Genomic DNA, 25277 nt, shown 5'->3' with positions numbered 1-25277 from the left:
TATTGGTCTATTCAGAGATTCAACTTCTTCCTGGTTTAGTCTTGGGAGGGTGTATTTGTCGAGGAATTTATCCATTTCTTCTAGATTTTCTAGTTTATTTGCATAGAGGTGTTTGTAGTATTCTCTGATGGTAGACTGTATTTCTGTGGGATCAGTGGTGATATCCCCTTTTTCATTTTTTATTGCATCTATTTGATTCTTCTCTCTTTTCTTCTTTATTAGCCTTGCTAGTGGTCTATCAATTTTGTTGATCTTTTCAAAAAACCAGCTCCTGGATTCATTAATTTTTTGAAGGGTTTTTTGTGTCTCTATTTCCTTCAGTTCTGCTCTGATTTTAGTTATTTCTAGCCTTCTGCTAGCTTTTGAATGTGTTTGCTCTTGCTTTTCTAGTTCTTCTAATTGTGATGTTAGGGTGTCAATTTTGGATGTTCTACCGTACACTTTAAATCACCTCCAGGTTAGTTATAATACTCAGTACGATGCAAATTCCATGTAAATGGTTGTTATGCTGTATTGTTCAGGGAACAATACCAAGAACAAAAAACTTGTACATGTCCAGTACAAATGCAACCACCATTTTTGGTTTTTATTTTTTTGGAACACTGTATTTTCAATTTGATGATGTTTAATCCACAGATGTGGAACCCACACACGTGGAGGGCTGACTATACACGTGGTATGTACTGGTCCTCTTGTTCTATGACATTTAGGATTAATTTTTTTTTTTAACAGATAAAGTTAGTTTTTTTTACTCAAAAACAATTTCAGGCCCCAAGGGTGGTAGTTAGAAATCATTCATCTCATTTAACCCTTTTCAAGACAGATGAGAACACTGATGCCTGCAGCTGTCAAAAGTGATGGGCCAGGACTGGAATCTCAGCTTCTGGTTGTGCATCCAGCTCTAACTGCTGTACTCACTGCCCTGCCAGCTATAGTTTCACAAGCATTCATACATTCCTTTAAAAAACTATAAACTCACCTAATGACAAATTATTTATGCCAAGAAATGATAAAACCCAGTAAGAAGAGCAAAGAGGTTTTTTAAAAAGTTAAAAGTGGTATATTTCATAGTGAAAGCCTTTATACAGTAACACCTTATCTTTAAAAATATTCATTGACAAAAGCAAAAATATCGTTAAATATATAATCTTCTAAATCTCTGATGAATGAATGAGGAAATGCATGCAAGAGAAATTACTAGTGCTGACCAAAGAAGAAACAAGCTAGGTCAGGTCATAAAGGCCTGCCCGGTAGTGTCACCTTTAGTATCTTTCCCAAATAGAGGAATAAAAAGATAATTTCATTTGACGATAAGGTTACCCATTTGGGATCTATATACTGGTAGATTTTACAATCTGTATGTTACTAGGGAGACAGCAAATATAGTGGTTATGGGGATGGATGTTATGGGGATGGATGAATTATGTCAGACCTTCAATCTAGGCTTCTTACTTATTATAGGAACTGGAGTAAAGTACTTATTCTCTAGACTCAGTTTCCTCCTGTGTACAAAAGAGAAAACAGGCCAGGCGTGGTGGCTCACGCCTGTAATCCCAGCACTCTGGGAGGCCAAGGTGGGTAGATCACAAGGTCAGGAGTTTTAGACAAGCCTGACCAACATGGTGAAACCCCAGCTCTACTAAAAATACAAAAAGTAGCCAGGTGTCGTGGCGTATGCCTGCAATCCCAGCTACTCAGGAGGCTGAGGCAGGAGAATCGCTTGAACCCGGGAGGCGGAGATTGCAGTGAGGAGAGATGGCACCACTGCACTCCAGCCTGGGTGACAGAGTGAGACTCAGTCTTTAAAAAAAAAAAAGAGAGAGAGAAAACAATGCCTATTTCCTAAGGTTGCTGTCTGGACTGAATGAGGTACTGACTATAAAGAATTTAGCACAGTGGCTGGGTGCGGTGGCTCACGCCTGTAATCCCAGCACTTTGGGAGGCCGAGGCAGGTAGATCACCTGAGGTCAGGAGTTCAAGACCAGCCTGGCCAACATGATGAGACCCCGTCTCTACCAAAAAATACAAAAATTAGCCAGGCATGGTGGCATGCACCTGCAGTCCCAGCTACTTGGGAGGCTGAGGCACGAGAATCGCTTAAACCTGGGAGGCAGAGGTTGCAGTGGGCCGAGATCATGCTACTGCACTCCAGCCCGGGCAACAGAGCAAGACTGTGTCTCAAAACAAACAAACAAACAAATAACAGCAACAAGAATTTAGCACAGTGTCTGGCATGTGGAAAGCACTATATAAATGTTAGCTATTTTACTATTTCATCACAGATTCTTATAGGACAGCGGCCATCATTTATGTATGTACTCCAGAATCTGACACACTGTAAGCATTTAACATTAAATAATCCAAAATATAATAGCTAGTTATGGTTTTACCAAAAACAAAATTTAGGTCATTATTAAACAAAAATGCTAAGGATCAGGCATATGACACGTTTCCTAAAGCATCCTGTATAGAACCATCTCTACCATTCAGTAAATTATAGAAGAGGAAAATGTTTTCTTCCGTATGAAGCTTTATGGAAATCATGACTAACAATGCATTGTATTCTAGATATTTACTTTTATTACTCTGAGAGTATCTGTGACCAACAGTGGAAATACAAGCAACAGGATGTGCACAGGAATTTTAGGACAGTCTGTCTTAACACCTTAGCAGCAAACAGAACTTGTACTCCTCTAGCCTCCTTTCTCTCTCCCTGTCCCCTTTTCTTTCTCTTTCTCTCCTCCCTCAAAGACACTATGTCTCACCCTCTTCCCGTCCCTTGTCTTCCCAGTTGTCTATGCTGGTGTGTCCTGCATTAACAAAATGGGCCATAAGCCTAAGCCTTGGGGTTATCACAGAGAACTTAGCTTCACTCACTCTTGGGCCAATTTCACTATAAAGAGTTTTATTTCCAGTAGATTTCCAAAATTAAATGATCATCATACCACAGTGTCTTAGTCTGTTTTCGTGTTGCTATAAAGAAACACCTGAGGCTGGGTAGTCTATAAAGAAATGGCCGGGCGCGGTGGCTCACGCCTGTAATCCCAGCACTTTGGGAGGCCAAGGAGGGGTGGACTGCTTGAGCTCAGGAGTTTGAGATCAGCTTGGGCAACATCTTTGTAGAGATGGCAAAACCCCATCTCTACAAAAAATACAAAAATTAGCCAGGCATGGTGGCACACACCTGTGGTCCCAGCTACTAGGGAGACTGATGTGAAGGACTGCTTGAGCCCAAGGAGACTGAGGCTGCAATGAGCCAAGATCGCACCACTGCACTCCAGCCTGGGTAACAGAGACTCTGTCCCACACCCCCCGCCCCCCACGCCCAAAAAAAGAAAAAGAAAAGAAATAGTTTGCGGCTATACTACGCAAGAGGCATGGCGCCAGAATCTGCTTCTGGCGAGGGCTTCAGGCTGCTTCCTCTCATGGCAGAAGGCTAACCAATTAGAGATCACATAGCAAGAGAGAGGAACGAAGAGGGTAGGCGAGTGGTGCCAGACTCTTTTTAACAACTAGCTCTTGTGGGAACTCATAGAGGGAGAACTCACTCATTACCTCTAGGAGGGCACCAAGCCATTAATGAGGGATCTGCCCCCATAACCCAAATATCTCCCAATAAGCCCCACCTCCAACATTAGGAATCAAATTTCAACACGAGGTCTGGGGACAAAGAGCCAAACTAGCACACAGCAACCAGATCTTGAATCTTCTTTGGCCTCATTAAAATGAAGGCTGATCCCCGTACTACTCCTTCCCCAGCCCCCGAGCTACTCGGGGCAGACCTTCCAAACTCCCAAGAATCTATTGTGAGCCAAGGATGTCAACAAAGCTAACAACTGACACTACCAATGGTACTTGGATCACGGCAGCTTCTATCCCAATTAAGCCTATACACCTGGCCACTGTTTTTAAAAAACACACTTCAGCACAGTCTTGACTATGACATTCAGTCTGGAATAAGGGCAATCCTGAAATGCTTGTTGAATGAGTCAAGCTCACCTTTTTTCTGAGTTTAAATAGAATAACTATGGAGCATAGTGGACTGGAACCACCAGGCACTAGTCAGGTGTCTACTGCTGATCAAATGTAATCTGAGAGGGCCCTTAATCTCTGAGCCTCAGTTTCGTTACCATAAATATGTCTAAGGTCCCTTCAAGAACTAATATGACATGATATTCTGTCAGTCTTGACTAAATTTTATGCTTATTTGAATTCAGATCATGGTCTCCACTGTCTCTACGCTCTTTTGAAAACCACACCCGACACAACCAAAGCTAAAAATAGCTAGAGAGAGACACTAAGGAAAAGATCTAAACAAAGTTCTATGGCAGAGATCTCATTCATCAGACTTCGACAACTATTAGGAGGGCTGAATCCAGGCTACCGAGGGAACACTTTAAGAATATTCTGGTCATCACATAATTTGTAGACTCATATGTAAACTTATATTCATTCCCTTATTAAACACTGTGTACTGTATATAAGACACTATGAAAAAGGCACAGTCCCTTCTCTCTTAGAGGGCTTGTATATTTATGTTACTTAATAAAGGCCTTATCATGTCCTTCATTTTCCCATTGCTCAAAAGATTGACTGCTGTAAATTAAGCCATGTGTATTCCTACAGCCAGGTCTTAAAGGAAATAAAAGCTATAAAATAAGATTTCAAAATGATGTCTGCCTTCCCTGACATCAACTAATTGCATGATTTACCTCCATTTATACCTCCTTTCTTCTACATGCAATTAAAGAATCCCGCTTTGAAACCTTTTCCTTATCTTTAATATTTAAAGGAAACGTAAACATTTCTCCCAAAGGATGTTTTGTTTATGGACAAAGTGCCTTTTGAAAATATACAGTGAGTAGGAGAAGCACGACAACTAAGATGTGGTACAGAAAGGACAACAGGTAATATGAGTATATCAGTATATACATGTGGACATCACCATAAAGTTTCTAAGTCCTCCATTTTAAAATATATTATTATGTATATAGTGAAATTATTTTCAGCTATTAAGAGATCTACATATTTGAGATGAAAGAAGTCTCTTCCATTGCTGTTTAAGCTTGGTTTTACTAGGAGTGTCTAAAAACCATCTGAAGCTTTGATAAGTTTTATTATAAGGTCTTAGTCTATTTAACTGTTACTGTCTTTGATTTCAATGTCCCACCACCTGCAGAGTGTGAATTCTAGGAATACGCATATGTTAAGAAAGTCTATGAAGCAATTGGTAGAATTTATGTTTAATAGAAGTCAATTAAGACCTTCTAGAGGCACGGTGACAACTTGCTAAGAAAGTGTGATAAAGACAGATCAGCTCCAGCAAGGCAAAATAGAAACTTAACTATCATTAACTTTGAAATTAATGCAGCAAAACAGAAACTACCTTCTGGCTAATTTGCCTAACACAGTTTCATGATCCCCAAATGTTGCTCTACGGAAATAGTCAAGAAAATTCTTAGTTGAGAACATGATATGACATTCTCCTGTTTTCCTGCCCTGTCACTATCCACACTCCTCAATCTCCTCGGTTGTCTCCTCCTCATCCTCCCCACCTGTGCATGCTAGAATGGCCCAGGGCTCAGTCATTTGAGTGTCCTCCTCTCTTTTCTATCTATAATTAACCCTTAAGTAATTTCATGGCTTTAAATTTATACCTACAGTCCAGATCTTCCCCCAAGAGATGTCTTGTCTATGTGACTTAAAGCTTAAAGGAAATAAAAGCTATAAAATAAGATTTCAAAATGATGTCTGCCTTCCCTGACAGACAGACACATAATGGACACATCAAACTAAATACATCCAAAACTGAACTGATTTCCAGTCTGATTCTCCATCAGTCTTCCTATTTCAGGAGAGAAGTTTATAATTGTTCAGTCCAAAAATCTTGGAGTCATCTTTGATCACTTTCTTTGAATATGACTACCATATTCATAGAATTCACATATATTCATACGAATCATCAGCAAATCTCGTAGGTCTACCTTCAACATCTATCTAGAATCTGAGTCCTTCCTGCTACTTCACCAAGCCAACAACTTCTCTCACCACAAATACCTTTTTTTTTTTTTTTTTGAGACAGAGTCTCCCTCTGTTGCCCAGGCTAGAGTGCAGTGGCACGATCTCAGCTCACTGCAACCTCCACCTCCTGGGTTCAAGCGATTCTCCTGGCTTAGCCTCCGGAGTAACTGGGATATCACAGGCATAGGTCACCACACCCAGCTTTTTGTATTTTCAGGTGAGATGGAGTTTCACCATATTGGCCAGGCTGGTCTTGAACTCCTGACCTCAAGTGATCCACCTGCCTCCGCCTTCCAAAGTGTTAGGATTACAGGCGTGAGCCACGGCATCCAGCCTCTCACCTCAAATACTGAAAGACCTCCCTAACTGGTCTCTTGCCTCTACCCCTGCCCTGATATAGTCTACCCAACATGGCAGCCACAACAGTCATGTTAGAAGGCACATCAGATTTTGTCATTACTCTGCTCAAAACCTTCCAATACTTTCCCATCTCAGTTAAAAGCCTAACAACTGCATGAGGCCCTATACAATCTCCCCTGCTCTTTCTCTTTGATCTTACCTACTACTCTCCCTCTCCCTCAGCTCCAGCCATACTGGACTCCTTGCTGTTACCAGCACAAACTAGGGACTGTCCCACTCAGGGTCTTTGCACTTGCTGTTTCTTCTGCGTGTAATGTTGTGCCCCCAGGTGATCCATCTGGCCTGCTTCCTCACGTCCTTCAAGGCTCTGTTCAAATGTCATCCTCCCTGTCAGGCCTTCCCTAACCATCTTATTTAAAATCACAACCCCACCATCCCACCACTCTGCTGGCATGTCCCTAAATCCACTCCCCTGCTTTATTTTTCCTCATAGCACTTATTAACATCTGAAGAACTATATACAGTCGACACTTCTCATGGACTCCGCATCCACAGATTCAACCAAGCACAGATTGAAAATGTAGTCAGGCCTACAATGGTTGCATCTGTACTGAACACGTACAGACTTTTTTTTCTTGTCATTATTCCCTAAACAATACAGTATAACAACTATTTACATAACATTACAATGTAATAGGTATTATAAGTAATCTAGAGATGACAAAGTGTACAGGAAAATGTTCATAGGTTATATACAAATGCTACAACATTTTATTATAAGAGACTTGAGCATCCGAGGATTTTGGTGTGGGGGACACTCTAGAATCCATCCCCCATGGTTATGGAGAGATGATTGTATTTTCATTACCTCTTTACACTAGAACGTATGCTCCATGATGGCAGGGATTTCTGACTGCTTTCTTCACAGCAGTCCCCAGTGCCTACAAAACCGACTACAGATAGCTTTCACAACTGTTTGTTGGATGAATGATACTGAAATATTACAGGGCAAAATACATTATTACCTGAATACATTAAGTATTATGAGAAGCAGAAATCCCAATCACCCACACTCACAGTTTTGCAAAAAGAGACATCATAGTTTGTTTCTTAAAAATGCATTAAAGTCCAATTGATGGTTTTGTTAACATCATTCTCACTGTGCCTAAAGAGTACTAGGTCACACCTAAAAGGTACAGTTTTAGCTTCAGTAGGCAAATGGAGAAGAAAAATACAGGCTTTCTTCCTTTCATCAGTCATCACTGACAGAAGGCCTCCAAGTGACCCTGGTGCACAATGTTTGGGATCTTTAGGGAAGAAAGGACTCTAGAAGAATAAGAATATTCCTTCACCAATCTCGAGAAGAATCTCTCCAAATCTCTCTGCAGACATTTTTTTCTTCATATCCTTTAACAAAGCCATTCTTAACATGTACATGAAATCTTAGTTGAAGAAACAATGTGATTACATAATTACACATACAGAAAAACCTGGTATTCTATTATCTCTCCAAATTTTTTTTAACTAAAACTAGACTTACAGTTTTTGTTGAAAATGTTTTGTGTTTCTACCTCCAAAGATATGAAAAAAAGAAAATGTTTTGCTCTGAAGCTGAGTTAAGAAAAAGATAGCCAAGACGTGGGTTGATGGGGACTGTATTTTAAGGCTAAACAGTTTTGTTTACTATTGTTTATTATTTAATATATTCTTCCCAGTTTCCCCACCCCCACCAAAGGAAAAGCGAAAAATTTACGTTAGTGCAATCAATAAGGAATTATTTGTCCAAGGGAAGTTGTTCTGAAAGGCTATGAGCTAAGTCTTTAACACTGACACAAAGTTCAGGCGGTAGATGTCACTTCTCTCACCCATTTAACAACAACAACAAATCAAGATTCGGATCCCGCGGAGGCAAGCAGAAAGGAACAGGCGTGAAAAATGAAATCAGTTGTTTCTCCCCGGCCTCCTCTCGACACTGCGCACTCCGCTGCCCCCCATCGCCCTTTAACCGCCCCTTTTCCCGGCGTCGTTTCCCCAGCGCAGCCCCGCACTGCGCCATCAAACGAGTCAAGTGGAGGGACCGGTACCCCTCCGGGAAAACCAGGCACTAACACACGGTGCCCCCAACTGAGTTTAAACTCGGGAACAGCGCAGGCAGTGTCAACAAAGCGCGGTGCTGTGTCCCGAGCGTCCAAAGGTCCCTGCCAGCTCCCAGACGCGGCCAAATCCACAGGATTCCAAAAGGTGACCTGGCCGGCACCGCAGAGCGCAGGCGGCGCAGAGGGCAGAGTCCAGGATGAAGTCCGACCGGCCCCCGCCCCGCGCCAGCCCCGCACGGCCACCGGCTCCTCCGCGGACGCCACCCCGAGTCCGACTCCCCCTCCCCCGAAGAGGCCCGAGAGCCGCGTCACGTGCGGGGCCGAAACTTCGCGGCCGGGGCCGGGTGGCTGGCGGGTAGGAGGCAGGCTCGGCGGCCGGGGGGCAGCCCGCGCGCCCGGTGAGTCACTGGCCGCCTCCGCGTGCGGCTGCGGGCGAAAGGGCCGGCGCGCCAGGCGGGGACCGTGCCCTTGGGGCCACCCCCGCGCCTGTTATTAATAACCCAGCGCCCGGAGGCGAGAGCCCCGGTGGGCGCAGCCGCACAGCCCGCACGCGGAATAAACAACAATGTCGTTAAATCGCGCCCGAGAGCCCGTTCGGCCAGAGTGCGGCGGGAGGGCGCCACAGGGAGCTGACTTTGTCTGGAGCCCGCACCCCGCCTCCCGCGCGTCCCCGCAGCGTCCCCCGCGCCCCTGAGGGGACCCAGCGCCGCCACAGCCCCGGCCTTACCCGCCAGCTCGTCAGGCTCCAGCCCGCTGTCCGCGTCGATCCCGCACAGCACGAAGTAGTGTGCGAAGCGGCAGGCGGCCGGGGAGGAGCCCGAGCCCGGGCCGGGCGCCGCGCCGCTCCCGCTCATCCCGGCCGCGCTGCTCCAGGGGCCGCCGCTGCCGCCTGGGAAGGCTTTCTGTGGAGGCCGCCGCCACCGCTCCGGCCGTGGTCTGTGCGCCCGCCCTAGGGCGACCCTGGCGCGCCCATGGCCGCGCAGCCGCCTCTCGCCGCCGCCGCAGCAGCAGCCTCCTCGCTCGGCGCGGGGGAAGCGGCCGCGGGCTCGCGCGCGGCGGGTCCAGAGCCCGGCCGGGTGGGGGAGGGGCGAGGGGGAGTGTCGGCCTGAGGGGCCCTTTGCCGCCGCAGCTGCGCTCGCGAGCTGAGAGCCGCCGCGTCTGGCGCCCGCGGGTCAGCTGAGCGGCGCTCGGGCTGTGGGAGCGCGGGGCGGGCGGGGGCGCCGGGGCTCGGCGCGTGCGACGCTGGGGGGTGGGGGGCGCGCTCGCGAGGGACGGAGGCGCGCGCTTCTGCCGTGTGCGCGCCCAGCCAGCTCGGAGGCCAAGCGTGGTGCGGGGCCGCGTTCGCGCCCACCGGCCCCGACTGCGGCATCGAGGGCGACCCTGCACACACCCCTCCTCGCCCTGGCCAGCCGATAAGACGGCTAGCCTCAGTGTGGGGGGTCTGTCTTCTAAAGGGGTTGTCACCCATCCGGATTTCTTTTAATGCAGCTTTGGGGAAGGTGCACAGCCGCTCTGAGATCATTTCGCATAACGGTCTGAGCCATCGTCTTCTAAACTGTGACCTGTGTGGGGGTGCCTGTCTCACTTTAAGGTCCTCCCTTCCGCCAGCCCTCACCCCATTTACAGACCATCCTTAGTGACTTAATGACAAGTCAACGGTGAGGGGGGGAAAACACAACTCAATACCCACAAAGCGTTGAGACTTCTAGAAGGAGTGCAGTCACCAACCCCCACCTTCTGTCATCTATCCTGACATTTTCCAGGTCAGTGTAAATAGCCAAGGCGCTCCAGTTCCGCAGCCATCCGATGTTATCGGCTCTCCCCGCAAGTAACAATCGGAGGCTAAAGCAACAGGAATTAGACCCTGAACTCTGCTCCTCCCAAGGGCACGGCTTTCTTGCCCTGCTCAGCTCTCTCTTTTGCCTCCACGGAAGGAACTCGACAACCAGTTCTTTTTCCTTTGAAAGGAAACTGGCTGGGCTCAGTGGCTCACGCCTGTAATTTACTCAACACTTTGGGAAGCCCAGGTAGGAAGATCACATGAGACCAGGAGTTCAAGACCAGCCTGGGCAATATAGGGAGACTCTGTCTCCATCTAAGTAAAAAAATAAAATTTACTTATTTAAAAAATAATTTTTTTAAGAGACGGGGTCTCACTGTATTGCCCAGGCTGCTCTCAAGCTCCTTGGCTCAAGCTATCTTCCCGCCTTGGCCCCCCAAGTGCTAGGATTACAGGCATGAGCCACTGTGCCCGGCCATGTAAGTAAAAATAAAACTTAAAAGCTAGAAAACTGAATCCAGTTCATCTCCATATGGCAACCCCTTCCACACCACTTCCTGCTTTCTTCTTTGGGGATTTGGGGTATCTCCCACTAGATATACAAGCAAACCTTCCAGAGAGGTAGCCTGAGAAAACCTCGATTATTTGACTGAATAATGTTCTTCCTAGAAGATACATGTGCATGCATACCATCATTTAATGTAGCTTGTATCTTCACTTTCTTCAATTTTGAAATGGAAGAGGCTGGCCACGGTAGCTCAGGCCTGTAATCCCAGCACTTTGAGAGGCCAAGGCAGGAGGAGCATTTGAGTCCAGGAATTCAAGACCAGCCTGGGCAAAATAGTGAGAGACCCTGTCTCTATAAAAATAAAATGAGGCCAGGTGCAGTGGCTCAAGCCTGTAATCCCAGCACTTTCGGAGGCCAAGGGGAGAGGCTCACTTGAGGTCAGGAGTTTGAGACAAGCCTGGCCAACATGGTGAAACTCCGTCTCTACTAAAAAATATATATATATATATCAATAAAATAATAATTAGTAAAATATAAGAAGAATTGGCTGGGTGCAGTGGCTCATGTCTGTAATCCTAGCACTTTGGGAGGCCAAGGCGGGTGGAGATCGAGAGCATCCTGGCCAACATGGTGAAGCCCTGTCTCTACTAAAAATACAAAAAATTAGCCAGTGTATTGGCACGCACCTGTGGTCCCAGCTACTCGGGAGGCTGAGGCAGGAGAATCACTTGAACCTGGGAGGCGGAGATTGCAGTGAGCCGAGATCGCACCACTGCACTCCAGCCTGGGCAACAGAGTAAGACTCTGTCTCAAAAAAAAAAAAAAAGAAAAGAAAAGAAAATACAAGAAGAATCAGGAAATCAGGGTGAGCCACAGTCTGGGTAATTGACCTTTAGGTCCTGTTGTACCCTGTACTTCTTCAAAAACACTTGTCATGGCTTTTCTGTGTCTTCTTAGCTGTGCTGTACACTCCACAGAGCAAGAGTTGGACTCTGTGGTTCTTCACTTTTCTGGTATCTAGCAGAACTCTGGTCCTATTTAACCCCTCAATTTATATTTGAGTGATGAAAGAAGGGTGGTTATCTAGGTAATAACAGGTTGTTGATGCTACTAGAAAAATACACAAACTTTAATATCTGTAACATTTTTAAAAAAATAAGTCCTGGGCCAGGCATGGTGGCTCACACCTGTAATCCCAGCACTTTGGGAGGCCGAGGCGGGTGGATCACATGAGGTCGGGAGTTCGAGACCAGCCTGGCCAACATGGTGAAGCCCTGTCTGTACTAAAAATACAAAAATTAGCCAGGTGTGGTGGTGCACGCCTGTAATCCCAGCTACTTGGGAGGCTGAGGCATGAGAATCACTTGAACCCGGGAGGCAGAGGTTGCAGTGAGCCAAGATCATGCCACTGCACTCCAGGTGACAGAGTGAGACTCTGTCTCAAAAAATAGTAATAAAATAAAGATTAAAAAATAGATAAAAATAACCTTCACATATGCAAGGCCTCAAAACTTGGTCAGGCCAGGCACGGTGGCTCACGCCTGTAATCCCAACACTTTGGGAGGCCAAAGGGGGCGGATCATCTGAGGTCAGGAGTTCAAGACCAGACTGGCCAATATGGTGAAACCCTGTCTCTACTAAAAATACAAAAATTAGCCTGGCATGGTGGTGAGTGCCTGTAGTCCCAACTACTTGGGGGGCTGAGGCAGAAGAATGGCTTGTACCCAAGAGGCGGAGGTTGCAGTGAGCCAAGATCGCACCACTGCACTCCAGCCTGGGCAACAGAGCAAAACTCCATCTCAAACAAAACAAAACAAAACTTAGTCAAAAACTCAGCATTGTTCCTTTCCACGGAAATCTTTAGTAAAAGACAAAAGACGTATACGATCTGAAGAGAAACCAGAGTATGAACCTAATTGTGAACACTTTAATTACTCTTATACAATATTGCTTTTCCCCATGTAGAAAGTACTGAAATGCATAACATTTCATTAGTAAGGAAGGAAGTGCCAGGTATCTGTTTCTCCTATCTTTGGTGGTAACTTCTTACAGAATGTTTGTTAGATTCTAAGCGAATCAAACAAACACAGTAAAAAAACTGATTTACTGTTTGCACTAGCCAAGGCACGTCGTTTTTTTAAAAAATTTGAACAGTAACTGATTTATGAGTTTGTAAGCCCCACATTAATATTTTTAAGGTGAAAAAAATTGAGTCACCAACAAACAATGCATGCAATTAAAATATACTAATCTCATAAAAATAGAATCCCCAAAATCTTTTCTAAAGCTTTTAGAATAGTCACACATTACAAAATTAAACACTAATTTGAAAATATCCGTATACTTTTTAAATTATCACTTCAAGATGACATGGTGTAAGTATATTCTGCATTAAGCTACAATGAAACGAAGTTGAAATGATACTCAAGAGTTAGCTATGTATCATTATATGCAGATTGTCCTCTGAAATAATGACAGAGAAGTAAATTAGCTCAGTGAACAAAAATCTGAGCAATGATCTGCTGTCTCCAAAGGACTTACTGGTAAAGCCTCAAATGGACGGCATGGCATGCTTGGGATAGCTGAGTCCTGCCACGGTCTGCAAAAGTGGAGGAATGAGAGATTGATAGCACTGCTAAGCTGGTGGCACATGGTGACTCTGACTACTAGTAAAATGTGGTCCAATGAATGTTTTGGGCTTTAAATAGTTACATTAGCAATCGATCCCTTCTTTTCTGGTTGTTTATATGTGGCTGGAGTGTGGTAGTGAAGAACGGTGTTGACAAGGATTGTCGTAGCATCAAAAGAGAAAAATAACCTCTCCTCTCCTTAACATGACTTAAATATTTTGGAGAGTCCACTCTCCTCATCGTATTTGCTACTTCTCGATCCCTTACAACCCTCTTTTTTGAGGCAGGTCACTCACCCAGGCTGGAGGGCAGTGGCACAATCTCGACTCACTGCAGCCTCCACCTCCCTGGCTCAAGCGATCCTCCCACCTCAGCCTCCAGAAGAGCTGGGACCACCCACAGGCATGTGCCACCACACCCAGCTAGTTTTTTGTATTTTTGGTAGAGACAGTGTTTCATCCTGTTGCCCAGGCTGGTCTCAAACCCCTGGGCTCAAACGATCCACCTGCCTCAGTCTCCCAAAGTGCTGGGATTACAGGTTTGAGCCACCTTAGAACCAACCGTCTTTTACCCCTTGTTGTTGTTAACCACTTTTTACTAGCTAACAATTATAATAAATTTTCCTGTTCAAATTACTGGTTTCTATCTCCTGACTGATCCATAAGCCAAATGTCCATCACCAGATGAATGGAGAATTAAATTGGTATCCTCATACAAGGGAACACTACTTAGTAGTAAAGAGGAATGGCAGGGCGCGGTGGCTCACGCTTGTAATCCCAGCACTTTGGGAGGCCGAGGCGGGCGGATCACGAGGTCAGGAGATCGAGACCACGGTGAAACCCTGTCTCTACTAAAAATACAAAAAAGTAGCTGGGCGTGGTGGCGGGCGCCTGTAGTCCCAGCTACACGGAGAGGCTGAGCTTGCAGTGAGCCAAGATTGCGCCACTGCACTCCAGCCTGGGCGACAGAGCGAGACTCCATCTCAAAATAAATAAATAAAAAAAAATAAAATAAAAATAAAAAGAGGAATGAACCACTGATACATGCGACAAGGTGCATGGCTGTCAAAAATATGCTAAGCAAAAGATGCCAGGCACAGAGGAGTCCACAGTGTATCACTCTACTCATATGAAATTCTAGACTGGGCAGGAAGCAGATCAGTGGTTGCCTGGGGTCAGAGGTGATGTGGTGGGAAATTGACTGCAAAAGGGCAGGAGGGAGCTTTCTGGAGCAATGGGAAAATGTTATATATTGATTGTGGTAGTGCTTTCACAGATGGATATATTTGTCAAAACCCAATGTACTCTTACAGCAAATACATTTTTTTTTTTGAGACGAAGTCTCACTCTGTCACCCAGGTAGGAGTGTAGTGGCTCAATCTCGGCTCACTGCAACCTTCGCCTCCCGGGTTCAAGCGATTCCCCTGCCTCAGCCTTCTGAGTAGCTGGGATTACAGGTGCACGCCACCACACTTGGCTAATTTTTGTATTTTTAGTAGAGACAGGGTTTGACCACGTTGGTCAGGCTGGTCTCGAACTCCTGACCTTAGGTGATCCATCTGCCTCAGCCTCCCAAACTGCTGGGATTATAGGCGTGAGCCACCACGCCTGGCTAGCAAATACATTTTAATATATATAAATTGTATCTCTTAGCTGGGCATGGTGATGCATGCCTTTGGTCCCAGCTACTTAGGAGGCTGAGATGGGAAGATCACCTGAACCCAGGAGATGGAGGTTTTGGTGAGCTGAGATTGTGCCACTGCACTCCAGCCTGGGCAACAGAGCAAAACCCTGTCAAACAAACAAACAAACAAATAAATAAATAAATAAATAAAATTGTACTCACAAATCTATTTACAAACAAAAAAGAGCCAAAAGATTTATGTCCAGTTTTTATTGCATCCTACTCATTTTCAAAAACTTTTGTAAAGTTTCAAAACTGTACATTTCCTAAAATTCTACTCATTTTAGTTGATTGACAAGGACTGATCCAAATTCTTATAAAAATTTTATTCGATTTTGGTTTTTTTTCAACCAGTATGTTTTGCGGTGGTTTGGTGTGCTGATAAAGGGGACAACCTCCAGACTCTCATTACCTGGGTTCAAATCTCACTTCTTTTAGTGTCTATAAGACAATCTGCTTAATGTTACTCCAGCTTTAATTTCCTTATTTGTCCAGTGCGGATCAAAATTAAGTTATGGTGAAGTTTGAAGGAGATAATACATGTAGAGTGCTTAGCACAGTCCCTAGCACATGGAAAGTATTCAATATATGTAAGTCATTGTTTCTGTGTGCCAGACACTGAGCTAGACATTTTAACATACTCTATCTCATTATTTTGATTTTTTTTTTTGAGACAGTTTCTCTCTCTCTGTTGCTCAGGCTGGAGTGCAGTGGTGTGATTTTTTTTTTTTTGGAAGGCAGTTTTATAATTTTATTTGATATAGTCGACGATCAGCAGTTAGTTCTCATCCACATTGACTGTCTGTAGATTTTTGAAAGCATAGGGATGCCATATGGGACATTCCTTAACCCTTTGGTCAAGACAGCTTTGTTAAGCCTGGTATCAATGTGCACATCCGTAGTTCCCATGTCCTTGATGGCAAATTTCCAGATCTCGTTGGGTGCCCGAGGGGCACTCTTCTTGAAGCCAACTCCATGAATGCGCTTGTGAATGTTGATGGTATATTCTCTGGTCACCAGCTCATTGATGGCAGAACTGTAATTCTTCTCGCCACCCTTCTTTGTGGGAGGCATTCTGAGGGGCCCAAGTTGGAAAGGAAGAGTGCGAGGGATTGTGGGTGAAGTGCAGTGGTGTGATTATAGCTCACTGCAGCCTCCATCTTCCAGGCTCAAGTGATCCTCTCATCTCAGCCTCCCTAGGAGCCGCAGCTACAGGCACATGCCACCATGCCCAGCTAATTCTTTATTTATTTTATTTTATTTTATTTTATTTTTTGAGTCAAGGTCTCACTCTGCCACCCAGGCTGGAGTGCAGTGGCACGATCAAGGCTCACTGCAGCCTCCACCTCCTGGGTGCAAAGGATCCTCCCACCTCTCAGCTCCCTGAGTACTGGGATCACAGGCACAAGCTATCATGCCCGGCTAATGTTTGTATTTTTTGAAGAGCTGGGGTTTCACCATGTTAGCCAGGCTGGTCTCCTAGGCTCAAGTGCAATGCCCGCCTCGGCCTCCCAAAGTGCTGGGATTACAGGTGTGAGCCATCCCGCCTGGTCAATTTTTTATTTTTATTTTTAATAGAGATGGGGTCTCCTTACATTGCCCAGGCTAGTCTCAAACTCTTAAACTCAAACGATCCTCCTGCCTTGGCCTCCCAAAGTGCTGGGATTCTAGGCATGAGCCACCATGCCCAGTCATGAAAATCAGTCCAAGAGGTCTAGCACTTCTTGCATAGCACTTCAGAATACAATAGGTCATGATCACTTTAATCAGATAGGGCCAATGGAGATATGCAGACCCTAGTTCCAGGCCCACTCAATGAGACGTGATAAATACTGAGAGGGGTATAGGGGGGTTGGGGGCACTGAGCCTGTGCTGTGTTGACAAGAGAAGTTCAATGTGGCAGTCAAACTTGGCATCCAAAGTGGGCCACCATCTCTAGATGGCGTCTACATGGCCAGCAAAAGGGGCCCTAAGATTTAGTTGTTGCAAATGGTGACAGAAAGGAGCATCCAAGGCATCTGGCATTTGGAAATCCAGGCAAGCGGGGGGGGGGGGGGGGGGGGGGCGGCTCACACCTGTAATCCCAGCACTTTGGAAGGCCGAGGCAGGTGGAACAGCTGAGGTCAGGAGTTCAAGACCAGCCTGGCCAACATGGCAAGACCCTGTCTCTACTAAAAATACAAAATTAGCCAGGCGTGGTGGCGCACACCTATAATCCCAGCTACTTGGAAGGCTGAGGTAGGAGAATCGCCTCAACCCAGGGAGGTGGAGGTTGCAGTGAGCCAAGATTGCGCCATTGTGCTCCAGCCTGGGAGACAGAGTGAGACTTTGTCGCCAAAAAATAAAATAAAATAATATAAAATTCCAGGCAAGCAGCTTCAGGAAGTCTATCATGAAATCACAGGTTCTCTCCAGTTGGAATAAGAAGTCAAGAGGATATAGTGGGTTGAATTGTGTCCCCAAAAAGGTGTGTCCAAGTCCTAATCCCTATACTTGTGAATGTGATCTTATTAAGAAATAAAATATTTGCAGATGTAATTGAGGATCTCATCTTGAGATCCTTAATGCAGTGCAATTATAGCTGAGTGGGCCCTAAACCCAGTGACTGGTATCCTTATAAGAAAAGGGAGATTTGAGATATTGAGACACACAGAGGCAAAGATCATGTGAAAACAGAGACAGAGCTTGGAATGTTGTTGCCACAAGCTAAGGAGTGCCAAGTGTTGCCGGCAGACACCAGAAGCTAGGAGAAAGGGATGGAATGGATTCTCCCTGGATGTCCCCCAGAAGGAATCAGCCCTCCTGACACCTTGGTTTCAGCCTTGTGGCATCTAAAACTGTGAGAAAATTAATTTCTGTTATTTAAACCACCAAGTTTGTGGTAATTGGTTGCAGCAGCCCTAGGAAATTAATATAGAGGGGAACCTGCAAGGACCCAGCTTGAGAAAGGAACTAGAGACCTAGGTAGGTTACCAGAGCGGAACCCAAGATACTAGGACCGAGGGCTCCTGGAGAGAGACACTTGCATATAAGGTAGAAGCTCAATTCTAATGACCTATGTACAATGACAAAGTCTAAATACAAAAGACAGTGACAGGACTTGGTAGAAGGTCCAAGCAGAACCCATTTGTAGCAGAAAATGGGGCAGGGACAGGCCTGAAAATTCACATCAAGTGTCTTCATCTATGGGAAGGAAGAGCTCTAAAGAGACCAGAAGCTGAAACAGGGTAGTATTTTTGTTGTTGTTGTTGTTTTAAAAGCAGAGACAAAATCTCGCTATATTGCCCAGGCTGGTCTCAAACTCATGGGCTCAAGCAATCCTACCACCTCAGCCTCCCAAAGTGCTGGGATTACAGGCATGAGCCACCATACCCAGCAGGATTTGGGTTTTAAAAGGTCAATCAACAACTTCATCTTTCTTCCCCAAGATTGGAACCAATCGAGAAATGAGATATAGGATGCCAACAGATGGAGAACAGGTTCTATTATTAAATGTAGCCTCTGTTAATGCTAAAACCGGCTGGGCGCAGTGGCTCACACTTGTGATCCCAGCACTTTGGGAGGCTGAGGTGGGCAGAACACCTGAAGTCAGGAGTTCAAGACCAGCCTGGCCAACATGGCAAAACCCCATCTCTACTGAAAATACAAAAATATGCCAGGCGCAATGGCGCACACCTGTAATCCCAGCTACTCGGGAGGCTGAGGCAGGAGAATCACTTGAACTTGGGAGGCGGAGGTTGTGGTGAGTGGAGATAGCACCACTGCACTCCAGCCTGGGTGACAGAGTGGACTCTGTCTTAAAAAAAAAAAAAAAAAGCTAAAGCTGATCTGAAGAAAGAGCAGGTCTGTGGCAGAGAAGATTTGCTACATTACTTTCCATCCCTTCAATCTTTTCTTCCCACTGACCAAACCTGGATCAGGCCACCGAAGGGGATATTTGAATCTGTAGAGCATCTACATTTAGTTCAGTATTGCTGTCCCATGTAAGCCCCAGGTGGGAAGAAAATAGAAGACTCTCCAATGCTTGTTACCTTTAATTAGATTAGCGCCATCCAATGGAAAAATGAAGACCATGAACTACTTTGCTAACCTAGCAGGCAGGGGAGGGGTGAAGTGGGGGCCAACAGTGTTACTGTAGTAGAAGTCCCTCTACGTGGAAACGTGAGGCAAGAGGAAAGGAAGTTCCTCCCTAATATGTGGCTGTTTAATCAGAATCCATCCCCTCCTCCTTCATTGTGTAGTGTTCATGTCCTTCAGATGGTATTGGGCTTACACCTAGCTCTAGTGTGTCTTTGTGAACCTATATTTCTTGTAAGAGTTACTGACTCAGGGATGAACAATTATCCTAAGCTGGTCTGATTAGGATGAGGTTCAGAACTTTTGTTTGATAGTTGGAGAAAGGAACATCCTCTTCTTTCCTTGGATGTTAAATATGACATATACAGTCCCAAAATTACCAGTAGCCTTACAACGAAAGCCAGGCCAAGGATGAAGCCAATATACAGAATGGAGCAGAGCCAAGAATATCACTGAAAAGTAGATTATATTATAAACTCTGGCTCAAATCATACAGGAAGCCTACTCAATATCTGGAATTTGTCAGTTAATGTGAGCCAATGCATTCCTTTTATTGTTTCAGCCAGTTTATTTTCTTTAACTTTCAACTGAAAGTTTACTCTCAAAATAAGGGGAATAGTCACTAAGATCCCGTCCAGTTAAAAAAAAAAAAAACTTATAAATCTAAAAGGAGGCCGGGCGCGGTGGCTCACACCTGCAATCCCAGCACTTTGGGAGGCCGAGGCGGGCAGATCACGAGGTCAGGAGATCGAGACCATCCTGGCTAACACGGTGAAACCCCATCTCTACTAAAAAACAAAAAATTAGCCGGGCGTGGTGGCGGGCGCCTGTAGTCCCAGCTACTCGGGAGGCTGAGGCAGGAGAATGGCGTGAACCCGGGAGGCGGAGATTGCAGTGAGCTGGGATCGCGCCACTGCACTCCAGCCTGGGTGACAGAGCGAGACTCCGTCTCCAAAAAAAAACTGAAAAGAAAGAAATATAATTCCATATTCTAGAAAAAGCCCCAGAACTAGCTCTTCTTTTCTTTCTTTCTTTTTTTTTGCGGGGGGCGGGGACGGAGGCTCAGTCTGTTGCCCAGGCTGGAGTGCAGTGGCGCAATCTCGGCTCACTGCAACCTCTGCCTCCCGGGTTCAAGCGATTCTCCTGCCTCAGCCTCCTGAGTAGCTGGGATTACAGGCGTGTGCCACCATGCCCAGCTAATTTTCGTATTTTTAGTAGAGATGGGGTTTCACCATCTTGGCCAGGCTGGTCTTGAACTCCAGACTTTGTGATCTGACAACCTCAGCCTCCCAAAGTGCTGGGATTACAGGCATGAGCCACTGTGTCTGGCTCAAGATGAGGAAGAAATTTTAGCAGCCTTCTGCAGAAGGTATTTTCCTGGGTTGGCTGGGTTCCTTCTCATCAAACCGAAATCAAGAGTATATGAATAGCAATTAAAATGCAGATTTTCTATCAAAAGTTAGAATACTCATACTATCTGACTCAACAATTCTGCATCTCAAAATTTCTCCTACAGAAATATGCAAGTAAAGAATATGTGTACAACAACGTACCCTGAAACATTGCTCATTATATTTAAAAGTGGAAACAATCTTATTTCCACCAATAGGAAATAGGAAGTAGTTAGCTGGGTGTGGTGGCTCACATCTGTAATCCCAGCACTTTGGGAGGCAGGAGGTTCCTTTGAGCCCAGGAGTTCAAGACCAGTCTGGGCAACATGATGAAACCCTGCCTCTATTAAAAATAAAAAGTAAAAAACATAAAAAAATTTTTTAAATAAAAATAAAAAAGACAAAAAAGGAAGTGGTTAAATAGATTCTGGTATATCTGATACAATGCATGCTAAGAATGAGGTTACACTGATGGAAAAAATATCTAATATATGGCTGAATATAAAAGGCAAGAAAAGATGGCTGGGTGTGGTGGCTCATGCCCGTAATCCCAACACTTTGGGAGGCCGAGGTGGGCGGATCACTTGAGGTCAGGAGTTCAAGACCAGCCTGGCCAATACAGTGAAACCTCGTCTCTATTAAAAACACAAAAAATTAGCCAGGCTTGGTGGTGCGCGCTTATAGTCCCAGCTACTTGGGAGGCTGAGTCAGGAGAATCGCTTGAATCTTGGAGATGGAGGGTTGCAGTGAGCTGAGATCGTGACACTGCACTCCAGCCTGGGCAACAGAACGAGACTCCATCTCAAAAAAAAAAAAAAGCAAGAAAAGAAAAATACATAGTTCCTATTTTTGTGTTAAAAATAAACTGTATGCACGTTTGTGCATGAAAACATCTGAACAGCTTCCATTTGTTATTTTTCATATTTCTATATTGTTAAAAAATTGACAACAGGCATCTATTGCTTTTTGTAATTCAAAGCCTTTCTTTCTTAAGTCCCTGTGTGTTTCTGTGAGAAAAGATATCAGCATTGTGAATCATGGCTATTCTTTTTTTTTTTTTTTTTTTTTTGAGAGGGAGTCTCAGTCTGTCGCCCAGGCTGGAGTGCAGTGGCCCGATCTTGGCTCACTGCAAGCTCCTCCTCCCAGTTTCATGCCATTCTCCTGCCTCAGCCTCCTAAGTAGCTGGGACTACAGGCGCCCGCCACTGCACCTGGCTAATTTTTTGTATTTTTAGTAGAGACGGGGTTTCACCTTGTTAGCCAGGATGGTCTCGATCTCCTAACCTCGTGATCTGCCCGTCTCGGCCTCCCAAAGTGCTGGGATTACAGGCATGAGCCACCGCACCCAGCCGAATCATGGCTATTCTTATATAAATCACTCAAATTTGTAACTATTATAATGACTTATTAGTGAGACTAATTTAAATAACTATACATATATGCATATATATACATGGATGCATGAACATTCATTAATTACTCAACAATTCTTATAATGCCTACTATATGCCAGGTAATGTCCCAGGGATATATCAGTGAATAAAATCCTAGAGATATATAATGCTGCACATATATACATTCAAAATAGTCTGAAGAGTATAAATAACTATGAAATTGAAAGGATTAGCCAGATGTGATGGCATGTGCCTATAACCCCAGCTACTTGGGAGGCTGAGGTGGGAGGATTGCTTGAGCCCAGAGTTGCAGGTGGAAGTGAGCTATGATCGCACCACTGCACTCCAGCCTGAGTGACAGAACAGAGACTTTGTTTCTAAAAATATAAAAATAAAAAAAGAGAAATGAAACAAAGTTTGCATAATTTTCAATCATCAAAAAAACCAATTTGGGTACTCAGTGATTAACTTGATTTTATGTTACAAATTTGTAATCTTTCTCAATTCCATCTAAAAACTTTAAGGTTGAAAACACTCCAGTAGCCAACTGAATAACACTATCAGTCTTGATCTGAGTATATTTTGGATCCAGCATCTTTAAACTCTGGCTACATGCCAGACTTTGAACCTGAGTTCTCTGTTACAGACTTCACATGTGATTTCTCTCTCTCGCTCTCTTTTTCTTTTTTCTTTTTCTTTTCTTTTTTTTTGAGATGGAATCTCACTCTGTCACCCAGGCTGGAGTGTAGTGGTGCGATCTCAGCTCACTGCAACCTCCACCTCCCGAGCTCAAGTGATTCTCCTGCCTCAACCTCCCATGTAGCTAGGATTATGGGTGCCTGCCACCATGCCCCCTGCTACATACAATTTCTCTTGTTCTTTTTTTTTTTTTTTTTGAGATTAGGTCTCACTCCGTCATCTAGGCTAGAGTACAGTGGCACAATCGTGGCTCACTGAAGCCTCCACCTCCTAGGTTCAAGTCATCCTCCCACTCAACCTCCTGAGTAGCTGGATCACAGGCATATACCAGCACACTGGGTTAATTTTTGTTTGTTTGTTTGTAGAGACCGAGTTTTGCTGTGTCCTCACACTGGCCTTGAACTCCCAGACTTAAATGATCTGCCCACCTCAGCCTTGTGAAGTGTTGGGATTACAGGCATGAGCCATGGAGCCTGGCCTTCACATGCAATTTCTAACACCTCTTTTAAATCATAGAAATCTCACTCATCTATTCTTTCCCACTTTGAATTCAGAGGCACTTGTAACTGGTCCCACACCTTTTAGTATTGCAATATTATTCTAGGTATATTAATTGTTTTAGTCTGTTTGGTCTGCTGTGACAAAATGCCAAAAACTGAGTGGCTTATAAACAACAGAAATTTATTTACTGCAGTCTGGAGGCTGGTTAGTCCAAGGTGCCAGCAAATTCATTGTCTGGTGAAGGCTAGTTTCCTGGATGACAGATGGCACCTTCTCACTGTGTCCTCAGGTGGTAAAAAGAAAAGAACTAGCTCTCCTGGGGTCTCTTTTATAAAGGCACTAATCCCACTGATAAGGTACCCGTCTTCACGACCTAATCATCTCCCAAAGGCTCTACCTCCCAACGCCTCACATTGGGGGTTAGGATTTCAACATGTGAATCTGGGGAAGACACAAACATTCAGACAATAGCATTAATGTTTCCTTCCCTACTTGTGCAGCTAAGAGCTTCCAGAGGTAGGGAGCTGTTTTCTCTCACCTCACATCGACACATCACGCAGTTTATATGTTCAGAAAATTGATTGATTAAATGCATCCCTCAGCCTCCCCAACAAAGATCGAATATCTACTCTAAAAATAGAACACAAATCCTCTGTCCTTTTTAGTCATAATCAGTGTGATTGTTCATAAGGCAATTATTTTAAGTTTAGCAATTTAGCCATAATCCCATTATTGAATTAGGCTTGAAATCTTAGAAACTTCAGGATGCTTATTTGCCATAGCTCCCTTCTAAGCAAACATCATCCTCCAAGTCTATATCCCCTCCACAGGCATCATTTCTAAGGAGCAATGTTAGTTTACATAATAGTTTTTGGAAAATGTTTTGGAAAGTATCTATTCTGTTTGAGGAAAACTATGGACTCATTCTCCTCTCTCTCTCTCAAGAATTCTTCTCCTGTGACTACTTCCTTTAACTTCAGACTCAAACAGTAATTAAAGATGGCAAGAAAAATGCCAGGAGAAAAGCCCATTTAATTGTACTGTTGGAATAAGTGTTCCTGACTTCTAGCTTGCCCATTGTAATTTTGTGGGGGTGGGGGGAAAGGAAAAAAATTAGTATCAGACTGCAGCAATCTCCAAACGAGCCAAAATTATAATCTGGTGAGTGCCTATTTAAAGTAACAGAATCCAAGGCAACATAAGAGGCTTAATTTTGGCTATGCACGTTATTACCTAAGAGTAGGAGAGAGCATTATCTAGTAGCGAAAAGCCAGGAGCATGAATCAACCAATTTAGATTTATACTCCCCTTTAGAGTTTACGATGGATAAAATAACTTTATATCCCTGTGTTTAGCTTCTCTGTCCTTAATATATAAGCAAACTCTCTATCACTCAGCAAAATTGTTGTCTATATAAGCTGAAAAAAACATCAAGCTCCTCAAACAGGTTGACTAGTAAATAAATGGCCCAACACAAAAAGAGTAATCTCAGTTTTAAATTTTTTTTTAAATTGACAGATAAAATTGTATGTATTTACTGTGTATAACAATATTTTGAAGTATATATACATGATATAATGACTAAATCTAGCTAACATGCATTACCTCTAATCTCAATTTAAATTGGGGCAATCATATTTTTCTTTTACTTTTTTTTTTTTTTTTTTTTGAGATAGAGTCTCCGTCTGTTGCCCAGGCTGGAGTGCAGTGGGACTACAGGCGTGCACCACCATGTCCAGCTAATTTTTTTTTGTATTTTTAGTAGAGACGAGGTTTCATCGTGTTGGCCAGACTGGTCTCAAACTCTAGACCTCAGGTGATCTGCCAGCTTTGGCCTCCCAAAGTGTTGGGATTATAGGCATAAGCCTCTATTTTCAATTTTAAAAAATGTATTATTAAGTAGAGACAGGGCCTCACCATATTGTCCAGGCTGGTCTCCAGCTCCTGGGTTCAGACAATCCTCCTGCCTCTGCCTACCAAAGTCCTGGAATAACAGACGGCAGACATGAGCCACTGAACTTGCCCCATATTTTTCAAAAGTGAAATTTTGCAGGCACCTGTAATCCCAGCTACTCAGAAGGCTGAGGTGGGAGGATCCCTTGAGCTCAGGCGTTCAAATCCAGCCTGACAACACAGCA

General features: G+C 44.5%; 1 protein-coding gene and 1 non-coding gene across 3 annotated transcripts in view; both read right to left on the bottom strand.

The window, feature by feature from the left end:
- DENND5B (DENN domain containing 5B) overlaps positions 1-9647 on the bottom strand; it is a 217200-nt gene extending 207553 nt beyond the window's left edge. For both annotated transcript variants that reach the window (XM_032159990.2, XM_032159991.2), the window contains exon 1: positions 9205-9647. In XM_032159990.2, the coding sequence (XP_032015881.1) occupies positions 9205-9331 (127 nt within the window). In that variant the 5' untranslated portion in view covers positions 9332-9647. The remainder of the gene's footprint in view (positions 1-9204) is intronic.
- A 2911-nt stretch (positions 9648-12558) lies between these two features.
- Positions 12559-12673, bottom strand: LOC116474087 (U5 spliceosomal RNA). Its single transcript, XR_004249602.1, has one exon. It is a non-coding gene; the product is annotated as a U5 spliceosomal RNA (small nuclear RNA).
- Positions 12674-25277: the final 12604 nt, after the last annotated feature.

The sequence above is a fragment of the Hylobates moloch genome, unplaced genomic scaffold (assembly GCF_009828535.3).
Source record: "Hylobates moloch isolate HMO894 unplaced genomic scaffold, HMol_V3 SCAFFOLD_8, whole genome shotgun sequence".
NCBI classification, from domain to species: Eukaryota; Metazoa; Chordata; class Mammalia; order Primates; family Hylobatidae; genus Hylobates; species Hylobates moloch.
This window is presented reverse-complemented; position numbering and strand designations above follow the sequence as displayed.